The 10237-nt window shown below is 43.5% G+C and overlaps 1 protein-coding gene across 1 annotated transcript; it reads left to right on the forward strand.

The window, feature by feature from the left end:
* Positions 1 to 4188: 4188 nt before the first annotated feature.
* Positions 4189 to 9295, forward strand: CCL20 (C-C motif chemokine ligand 20). The gene is made up of 4 exons (XM_005489299.4): positions 4189 to 7492; positions 7727 to 7841; positions 8556 to 8633; positions 8807 to 9295. The coding sequence occupies exons 1-4, from the start codon at positions 7411 to 7413 to the stop codon at positions 8832 to 8834; spliced, it is 303 nt and encodes a 100-aa protein (XP_005489356.2). The 5' UTR covers positions 4189 to 7410; the 3' UTR covers positions 8835 to 9295.
* The last annotated feature ends 942 nt before the right edge of the window (positions 9296 to 10237 follow it).

Consider the following 10237-nt stretch of genomic DNA (forward strand, 5'->3'; position numbering starts at 1 on the left):
AAAAAGTGACACATAGTAACAAAAAATGAGCAAAAAAGTATTGCTTTTAAGAGGTGAGGAAGAATATGAAAGACTCTATTAAGCTTCATGTTTAGAATTTCTAACCACAGTTAGAAATAGATGTATGTAGGATGCTTATCCCAGCACCAAAAAAATCTCCCCTATCTCCAAGTTTGCTCCTTGATGATTTGGCCTGGTGACTTTAACATCTTATTTGTAGTTTTTGTAACAATGCCATACAATCCAATTCAATACCTGTGCTTTAGTCTTTTTTGGATTGCATACCTTTAAAATCTCCAGCTAATTAACAAAAGGGAAGTGATATATACGTCAGAGAAATCTCATTTGAAATGGTTAATAGTGACTTGTAGTGACTAATGCTAATGCTCACTCACTGTGGTTTGCCAAAGAGAAATGAGAGGAAAAGCCTGGAGGGATTTCTAAGGCACTTTCCATGTTGAAATAGCACTTTCCAGGGTGTGTTCCCCTGTAGACTTATTCCACAGGCCTCCCACTAGTGGCAGATATTGTCCTGCTGTCACAGACGCATATCTCATTTCAGAGATGCAAATTTATGTTTGCACAACCTCTGTGTGTAGGAAGTTTCATTCAGCTCAGCATATCCTCTCTATATTTCTTTAACCTCAAGGTTCATCTCATTATAGACACCATGGGAGACTCTGAATCATTGCAACAGCCCAAGTAGTGTAAAGTCCTGCTGGAAGAGCATTTGTCACATTTTCATAAGTGGTCATAACAAGCTGGCTGCTTCATTTAATGCTAACCCTCTATTGGCAACTGAAACAGACTTAAAATAGGTCCATTATCCTGCTAGTGTTTGCTTAAATGTAAGAATTCTTGCACTTAAAATGTCCTGAGTTCTTCTAATACCTTGACTTTTTGTCAGCTCCAAAGAGTTTTGATCATGGAGTTATTAGAGTCTTTAGGGGTTTTGGTTTTGTTTGGCTTTTTTCATTAACAGTGTGTTAGGTTTTATCCCTCTCATGAAGAATATATATTTTTTAATGTGGTCCAAGTTTTTCTCCATGTTCCTTCACCTGCCTGTGAGTTCTTTCAAAGGCAAAGCAGTTACAGTGTATGTTATACCCTGGAGCTCTGGCTCTGGTTGCCATATGCCTCAATGGCCTAGGTCAGCTACAAACACAAATAGAAAAAGGACCAGACTTTGATCTGAGGAAGGCTGAGCCTACTTACTTGAGGAGATGTTCTTGTAAAACACAGGTCACTTTGGAATAGCAGATTTCTGTCAAGTCCAGATTGCTTGACTTGAAACATGTCTTCTGGCTTAAAACAGTTTTTCTGTCTCTGGTTCTTGCCTTGTTTACAGGAGCCCTGATGATTGTGAGCAGGCTTGAATGGTTGGACACAGCACCACCCTCAAAGCCCTAGCCAAGAGCCAACCAACAAGGCACTTCTGGGGCTGGCTGCAGTTGTCTGGACTGGCAGTAAGCAAGAAAGACTCTGAAAATGGGGACAAGCAAGAGAGTGCTTGAAGCAGCCAAGAGAACCCTGCAGAAAAAGAGGAAAAATTACCCTGGGAGATGGCTTCCTTCACAGGAGCTAGGGCAAAGCTGCCCTTTCTAGGGCCTCCAAATGCCTCTTGCAGAAATCAGGGGGTGATAACCAAGGTCCAGAAAAGGGATGTATAGGAGGGTGAGAGAGTCAGTGATCTCCGTTGTGTTATGCAAATAACCCGTGAGAGTCAGGATGGAAGGGATGTGGTGGTGTGGTTTCCTTGGGAAAAGAGCAGGCCTCTTGGAAAGAGGGAAGTCCAAGGCAGTTGGTTTGGGCAACTGTGGTTTAAAGCTCCTCACAGGAAAGTCCCTATAACGCAACCCTGTAGTGGTGAAAAGCTGCAGTGATTGCAGCTCTTGTCTTGAGAGGGCCTGTGTCCACAGCTGCTTTGCCAGCTCTCATGACACAGCCACTCCACTGTTAACTAACAGCTATTCAAAACAGTCTTGATTGGTTTTTGTGTGGCAATCCCAAATAAGCAGGTATTGCTGGGTATTTTTAAGCTGGTCTTCCAGTAAGACATGACAAAACACTGGCTGTGTTCACAATGTACTGAGTAGTCCAAGTAATCACACATTCTGTATGTCAAGTAGGACTTAGTAAAACCTTCATGATTTCTCTTGGTCGACTTAAAACATTACTACTTCATGTTGTTTAGTTCTTTATTCTCTTTTCTTTATAAGGCTTGGATTATTTGTCTTAGGTCTTCCTGAGGAAGCAAACAGAACACAAAAAAAGCAGCTTCCTATTTTCTTAATAGTTCTCTTCTAATTTTATACAAAACCATGTTTCAATTGAATTAATGAACAGTTTCAGCCAACCTAAAACTGCATTTTAATGAAAAATTTAAGTCACAGATTTTCTTCCTCCCTACTTCTGTTCTTGTATTTTACTTTCAAGATTCAGAAAATGTCACATATTTCTCTTTGATAATTGCCAAGGCACAGTATCTTTTTCTCCTCTTCCTGAATTAAACATTTTTAAAGTGCAAGCCCTCATTTTATCAGTATCAGGAGGCATTTTCACGTTCAGGCTGTGGATTTTGGCTCCACCTGGCACGGTCCTGGCCCTCCTTCTGCACTGCACTTGGGGTCTGCAGAGTGGTTTCATACATCCATCCCCCACATACTCATTCTTTTCTCTGGCTGCAGTTGCACAGGGTTTTTTCCCCTTCCTAAATACATTATCCCACAGATGATACCACTGTCAGTGATGGGCTCAGCCTTGTCCACTGAGTCCTTCCTTGGAACCAGCTGGCATTGGCTCTGCCAGACATGGGAGAAGATTCTAGCAGAGAATCCACCACCAGTGCCTACCCAAAACCCTGCCACACAAATCCAATGAAGACTTTTTTTTCATTCTTCTTTCCAGTATAGGCTTTGCCATCACATTTGAGAGGTCCCTTTCTGTGAAAAGGTGGTCGGCTACCCCAAGGGACTGTAGACAGAGGAGAGTTAGCTTTGCAGGGAGAAATCTTCCTTCAGAACATTAGATATTTTACTTCTGCATGTAGGTAGCAGGAGGCAATCAGCAGTGCTGGGATGCTGCCAGGATGCTCATGTCAAGTGCACCAGGTCTACTCTACCTGCACTTTCGATAGATGGGAAGTTAATTTCTCCCAACAGGTACAGATCTTGTCCATAATTGCATCAAAGCAATGTCATTCAATGGTATTTCTAGATCTGTAATGTAAGAAGTGCAGCCTCTAATTAGTGAAAATTGGCTTCTTCCTCAGATAACAACTTTTGTCAGTCATGCAGGTACTGAATTGCCTGAAATCACTGGATTGCATCACAGCCTCTACAGCTCCAGAGATATTGAGCAAGCTACCTCTGGAACTTTTGTGCTTGGTGCTTATTATGCATTTACTCATCAGAGATTATGCAATGATTAAATCCCTGTATTTGGCCACGTTCCTTCCGGCTACTGCCTTCTCATGCACTTTGCTCTATCAAAGAAGCCCTAAACCTCTGGAAATTACAGAAGGGAATTTCCCCCATCTGGTTCTGTGTTTCCTGGATGATCAGCAGTATTGCTGTACAGTTTTATTTACATCAGTTCAGAAAAGGTACTAATAAGCAATAAAACAATGTCTCTTTGTGAGGATGGAAAACATGGAAACTTGTTATCTGCTAGCTCATTAACAACTGGCAGTATGTTTCTCATCTTATTGTAGGGCACAGGTAAAGATACTAACAGTGGCTGACATTCAAGCTCTTTATTTTAGTCTTTCATCTTTAATGTTAGACCTAAGCCCATAAAGTGACAATAATCAAATGGTTAATGATTGTAAAATTCCTCCTCTGTCTTTCTCTTCAAAAGTCCATGAAGTATTTTAACCCTTGCATGGAAACCAGGCAGACTGCTCCTGTGCTTTTCTGTGATGGGGAGAATGATGTGGTAAGCCCATGCCCTCCCCCCCAAATTTGTTGCCCTGTATGGAGGTGTTTATCAAGGTTGAACTATTAAGTCCTCTTCAGCACTTCAGACTTTCAGCAAATATTTCTGTGAGTAAAAGTTCTTTAGGATATGAAAGAGGAAGTATATTATCAGGATGCAGCAGCTTGGTGACCAGAGAAAGTTGCCTCTGGCTGTAGATTTGCAGATGGTCTGAGAGCACTTTGACTCCCCAGCTCTCCTCTTTAACATCCCCAAGCTGCTCAGCACTGTCAGTTCCCCAGTATTACTTGGGAAAAGGCTCAGTTTTCCCTAATGCATTTCTTCCACAGGTCTGACTGTAGCACTGGCACCTAGGGTGTCTTTGCTGTTAGACACACAGGAAGGGTTTGAGCCTGCTTTCTCTGGCCCCTGGAACAACAGGAGAGGAAGCTTATGAACACAGTCTGTGTTTTGCTGCTCTGCCTTACTGTGTGTGCAGTTATTGTGAGGGGATCTGAGGAGGGACAACAGGAGGAAGGGAAGCTGAGAAGCTTACAGCAAAGTCAAATCAGGAAGAAAAATAAGTCAGGGAACTAAATAAGAAACAAACAGCTAAATGTGAAAAACCCAGAAAAATAATTTAGGGGTGATTGTGGCTTGGGAAGGAACCCAAGTTTAAGATCATGTTCAGGGAAAGACCACATCCAGCTTGAGTATCTGCAAGGCTATTCAATCAAGGCTTTCCCATCCTGGGCAACCTGTCCCAGTGCCTCATTCCTGTGCTGTGGCTTCTCTATGTCTGATGGGAGTTTCTCTTTTCACAGCTTGTGGCTGATACCTGTCATGCTTTGGCTGTGCCCTCTGAGGAGACTCTGGACACAGCCCTCCCTACACAGGCCCCAGGGCAGGGAAATGATGGCTTCCCTTGACATGGTGGCCCCCTCAAGGTGTAGCTCTTGAACTGCAGTAGTGTTAAGATACTGAACACATTTATATGGCACCTGCAACTGAGCCAGGAACAGGTTTGGAGGTGCCCCTGGCCACCCTGGGTCCTGGAAGTTTCATCTCTTGGCTGTGTGGCAGTCCCTGGCCAGCCCACGTGGCCTCACTTGGTCACACAGGTTGAAAGTTTGGTTGGGTCAGGGTGGACAACATTCACTGTCCCCTCACTCCCAAGGAACAAAGAAAAACACTTCCCTGGGACATATAAGCACCTCCTTGTTTTTATATATTTTTTTGTCTTCTGTTTCCATTAGGGGTTTGTGAAGGTAAAGACTGATAAGATACAGTTATGTGTCATATCACAACCAGCAAAACTTTCTTCAGCTGTTTGCATTAAACCTTTTTGGATTGTTTTAACTACTTTGTGCAAATAAACTGAAGGTACTTTGTATACACCAAGTACAAACAAAATGACAGCACTCCTGAAGTTGGGGCCCTCCTTGTGGCTGTTGTTCCAAATCTAAATATTAACCTAATTTCCTAAATCAAACAAAAATGAGATAAAAGGAACACCTTTTTAAAATGAGCACATGTCCAGCTGTGACAAGGCACATGGCCAGCCAAGGTCAGTTGTGGGAACCACTGGTGTGATGGAACTGCCTGAGGGCAGAACTGGTCAGTTGTGGGAGCCACAGCTGTGATGGAAACTGCCTGAGGGCAGCACTATGGGGTGAGTGCTGTCTGAGGAGTGTCATTGCCCTGGTATCCAAACTTCTGGGGCTTAGGTAGAAGTGTCCAAGCTCAGATGAGAAGATTCTGTCCAAGAAGCGCTCAGTGGAGAAGAAGTAGAGCTGTAGGAAGGCATGAGGTGCAAGGCCACCTCCATATGGGTAACAGCATGGCCTAGGGAATGGTATATGAAATGCCAAAGCTGGGTGTAGGTATAATAGATTTGGGATCCATGAAACCTGTATGTAAAAGAAAAAATCTACCATTCTAGTCAGCTAGTTTCAGGCATTGCCTAATGCTGACAGTCTTTAAAGCAGAGAGAGCTGCATACTGAGAGTATTTCACTATGATCCATAAAACAGTCACAAAAAGCTGCATTCATTAGGGCATGGGTTCTTTGTTGCCTCCTCCCCATCCTTTGGCCAGTTGCTGTGGCTCTGCAGAGAAGCATGTCCAGTGTATGTGATGCTGTGCACACTGCAAGGTTGCTCATGTATATGAAATTTCATATGAAATTCCCTCAATTCTCACTACTACATAGAGAAATGAATTTCTCTGAATCACAGTCTGTTCTAGAGTTCAAGCAGTTTCTATTTATACAAACCACCCTTTGAGAGAAGTACTGGCACCCTGTGAAGCATAGAAGGCATGTAATTATGCACTGCCCATGACTGTCCATTGACTCTTACCTTGAGAGAGAGCTTAAACACTTAAGCTCAGGTTACTCTGTAAGCACCTGGAGATGGCAGCAGCTCCTGTGAGCACTGGCTGGCAGGACATGGCCTGCAGCCATCACAGTAGTTTCACAAAGATCCCTAAACAGCATGGGAAAGTTCCATCCTTGAGTAGTGGCTCCAACAATGTACTTGGAGTGGTGACAGAGCCTCTCCCTGGTGGTTTCTCTAGAGCCGTGCAAGGCAATTTTAAGATTGAGTGTATTTTTGTTGAATGTTCAGGAGTTACAATACTCTGGTACAGTTTGGGAAAGCAACAAGCTACAGCTATTGTTTATGAAGAACATTAATGCAGTCTAGAAAACACAGATTTGGAGAATATAGGCCCCATTTCAAATTTCTTTTAAGCTCACTCTGTTGCAGACGAAATAGTTCAGACATGTAACAAGCTGGCAGGAAGTCATGGCAAGGAATATATGGTTAAGGAAACGAAAAAACCCCATTTCCATGAATACTCAATGCTGCTCGCGTGTCCCTGCCAATACTACAGTCCAGAGCTCAGAAACAGTAATCTGGAAAGTCCGATGTTACGGTGTGGGCCAACCAGGAAATATTAATGTAGCACTTTGGTGTTGGTGCAGCTTGTGACCCAGCTCCTTGGCACACTGAAATGAATCTGGCTGGCTCAGCCCACCTGCCCCTGCTCCCAGGCTGCGTTCATTAAACTAGAGCACAGCAGACACACAGTTTCTGTAGGTAATATTTAAAGTTACCTACATTGACTTTCCTCATTTCACAACCCACACTCCTACCCCTAAAACTACACATGCTTCACCCACAGAACCATTACTTCACAGCCTTTTATTTCCTTTTCTTTCAGACCGAATCTTTTACGTGACTTGGTTAAAAAAAAAAATCAGAATATTCCCCAGCACACTGTTATCTCCGTTTGTAGCACCCGGAAGGAGAGCCGGGGCCAAATCGGGCGAGATGGAATTCGCCGTGGGGAAACCCGCTGATGACAGTGGAACCCGCCCGTGGGTGAATTCCCGGGCTCCTGCTTTATAAGCAGGTGGAGGTGCGGCAGGGCTGGCAGGAGCAGCAGGCACAGCCAGGCACTCACTGGAGCACAGCTGTGTGTGCAGAGGGAATGAGCGGCTGCAGCAGCAAGAGCATGGTCCTGGTGTCCCTGCTGGGGCTCCTGGCGCTGCTCCTGTGCGGCACCTCAGAAGGTGAGTGACCTCGGGAGCTCTGCTCTGGGGAGGGCTCCTGCTGCTGCTGCTGCTCACAGCTGGCAGCAGTGAGGGGCTGAGCTGGAAGGGAATGGTTTCAGCAAAGTGTGCTGTCTCCTGTCTCATCCCCCTCTTCTGTCATGGGTGAGCTGCATGGCTGGCGTTGGGCAGAGAGTGACCCAAACAGCAGGGCCAAATGGAGTTTATTTACCTTGTTGTTGTTCTTCATTCCAGCACAAAGCAACCAGGACTGCTGCCTGTCCTACACCAAAGTGCGTCTGCCTAAGTGGGTCCTGAAGGGTTACACTGAGCAGCTCCCCAGTGAGGTCTGCGACATCCCTGCCATCATGTAAGTTACCTTCTCAATCTCTGCAGTATTTTCTGACATGTATTAATCTTGGGATGTCTGTTTGGGCTAAACCAAGGATTTGAATGTTATAAGAGAGGTTTTTCCTGTCTTTTCAGAAAGTTAAATTAACTGAAGAAATTGTATATCACACCTGTAAACAAAACCCACAACCTCTAGCTGATACGGACTGCTAACCCAAGGGATAGCCGTACAATGTAAATAATAAGTCTGACTCTTTAGAAATCAGCTGTGCAAACAAGGACAGGTTTTGTCTCCAGCTAAGGGCTATTCTGGCCAACACAGTGCTCCCTTGCCAAAACCTGTAAACAGACACATAAGTGACAAGATTTCTTCTAATTCACAGGGACCGGATGTTTTACTTACAAGGTTTTGGCCTAGATGTTGATCTGTCACCTTAGCTTGACAGCACCTATTCTCAATTTTACCAGTTGTTTCTAGCATCCAGCAAAGGTCTTTGCCTAAACAGATCAAATAAATTGAACATTTTATGGTGCAAAATTGATCCCTGAGACTGAAGTAGCTATTACATTTAACTTTCTTTTTCTTCATATAATATTGGAGGGATTTGGAGCCTCCATGTCTAGCTGGCGTTCACAAAAGCAGTTTCTATTGGTCATTATATAGAGTAACTGTACTCCACACAGCACTTATTGGCAGGGATTTCTGATTTCTTTATCATTATTTCTTTTCCAGTTTCCACACTGCCAGTGGGCTGAATGCCTGTGTAAATCCTAAGGAAGGCTGGGTGAAGAAACATCTCCTTTTCCTGAGGTAGGAATCCATCTCTTTCCATCTTCTGTCAGACTTAACTACTCCTTTCTGGAGTCCTCTCAGAGACAGTCAAGATACATGCCCCTTCTTCCACCTGAGCTGTTCTCTCAGGGGAGAAGAGAAAACTGTAATTGAGGTCGTTATTTATGTGTGTTCTCTCTTCCTTTTAACAGCCACAGGCTCAGGAGGATGTCAGCCTGATGCAGTTTCCAGCAAGGAGCTAAACACCGACATGGCTGAAGAAGCACAGGGCAGAGGCTCCTGGCTGAGGTGGTTTGTACAGTGCTGTGTGCTCACCCACTGCCAACTCTGGCTTCTTTGGAATCATGAACTTCTTGAGTTGATTCATATTGCATCGCTGTGTTGCTTGAGTTAAGCATTTTGTTGAAGTTTCTATTTTTACTAATATGTGTATGTTACTGATAGGACATGAGTACTGTTTAGTAAGGTCTACCTTGAGCTGTTGTACAGAGTGTGAATTTTATTAAGTTTATTGCATGATGGTTTTGTTTTCTTCAGCATATGTAAAGCAGGTTATTTATTATGTTTATTTTGTTATTGTCTTGTGACAAAATGTTTCTTTTAAGCTGTAGTTAGCATTATAATACCTCTTGAATTATTGTTAAAAAAAGTCTGTTTGTAGAAAAAACGGTAACTGGAGATTAAAAAAATTAAATGTTAAAATCAGCACTCTCTGTGATATGTTTATTTCTTTTTAACTGAAAACATGACTCGCCCTTGAAATTAATTGCTTTGTTAAGAGACTTCAGCTGAAACAATTGCAAAGGTGTGTTGACACCTGTTACAACCACTTTCCACCTTACTCACTTTGCTTGCCCTAGGGGTAGCCATGACCTCCACAGGAGGTAATTCCTTCTTCAGCCCCAGCCTGCTGCTATATATCAAATTTTGTTTACCATGAAGAATTAGCTTCATCTTAATCAGACTTGAGAGAACTCCTTTTGCCAGTTTCTCTATTTATTCAGGAGGAGCCTTACACGTTGTTACTGGGCAAGCTTCTCCAGCTTATCCACCAGGAGCATTCATTGTGGTAACAGTCTGCTCTCAACCTAAAGGGCTTTCTCTAGAGGAGAAACTTGCACTGCTTTCCTCTGCTTTTTGAGTCTGCCTATGGTATCCTATGGCTTCTGGCATAATGAGGTTTTCCTGATGCAGGAGCTCTTGATGGAGGCCAGGGATGCCTGATAAAATAATGAGACCTCATGGAAGAGATGGGTGCAGGTGGGCTGGGGAAGACTGCTCAGCTTTTTATCCTCCACTACATGGCCCATGTGGACTTCAGGGATGTGACCAGGTAGGGTGTGCAAGTGAAGTCCTCCCACTGCCAGCACCAGTTTTCTGGATAAATTTACATCTTGTCTTTTAGTGCCTTTTAGTCATAGAAATACAAGCACTAATTTTAATTTAATTTTTAAAATTAAAGGCAAAGAATTTTTGGTGCCCTTGAGAGAGGAGCTGAGAGATACTGGGTTTTTAAAATGGTGTTCATGAGTGTAAGCCTGTTATTTTCTGGTTTCAACACTGCTAGAACTTAAAAAATCTGCTTGGGGCTCTCAATCTGGGAGTTGTCAGTTCCCTATGGG

Source organism: Zonotrichia albicollis, chromosome 9 (genome assembly GCF_047830755.1).
Source record: "Zonotrichia albicollis isolate bZonAlb1 chromosome 9, bZonAlb1.hap1, whole genome shotgun sequence".
NCBI classification, from domain to species: domain Eukaryota; kingdom Metazoa; phylum Chordata; class Aves; order Passeriformes; family Passerellidae; genus Zonotrichia; species Zonotrichia albicollis.

Coding starts and splice junctions, on each gene's coding strand:
- CCL20 (XM_005489299.4), top strand. CDS start 7,411: ATGAGCGGCTGCAGCAGCAAGAGCATGGTCCTGGTGTCCCTGCTGGGG. Junction 7,842..8,555: donor TGCGACATCCCTGCCATCAT/GTAAGTTACCTT, acceptor TTTCTTTTCCAG/TTTCCACACTGCCAGTGGGC. Junction 8,634..8,806: donor AAACATCTCCTTTTCCTGAG/GTAGGAATCCAT, acceptor TCCTTTTAACAG/CCACAGGCTCAGGAGGATGT.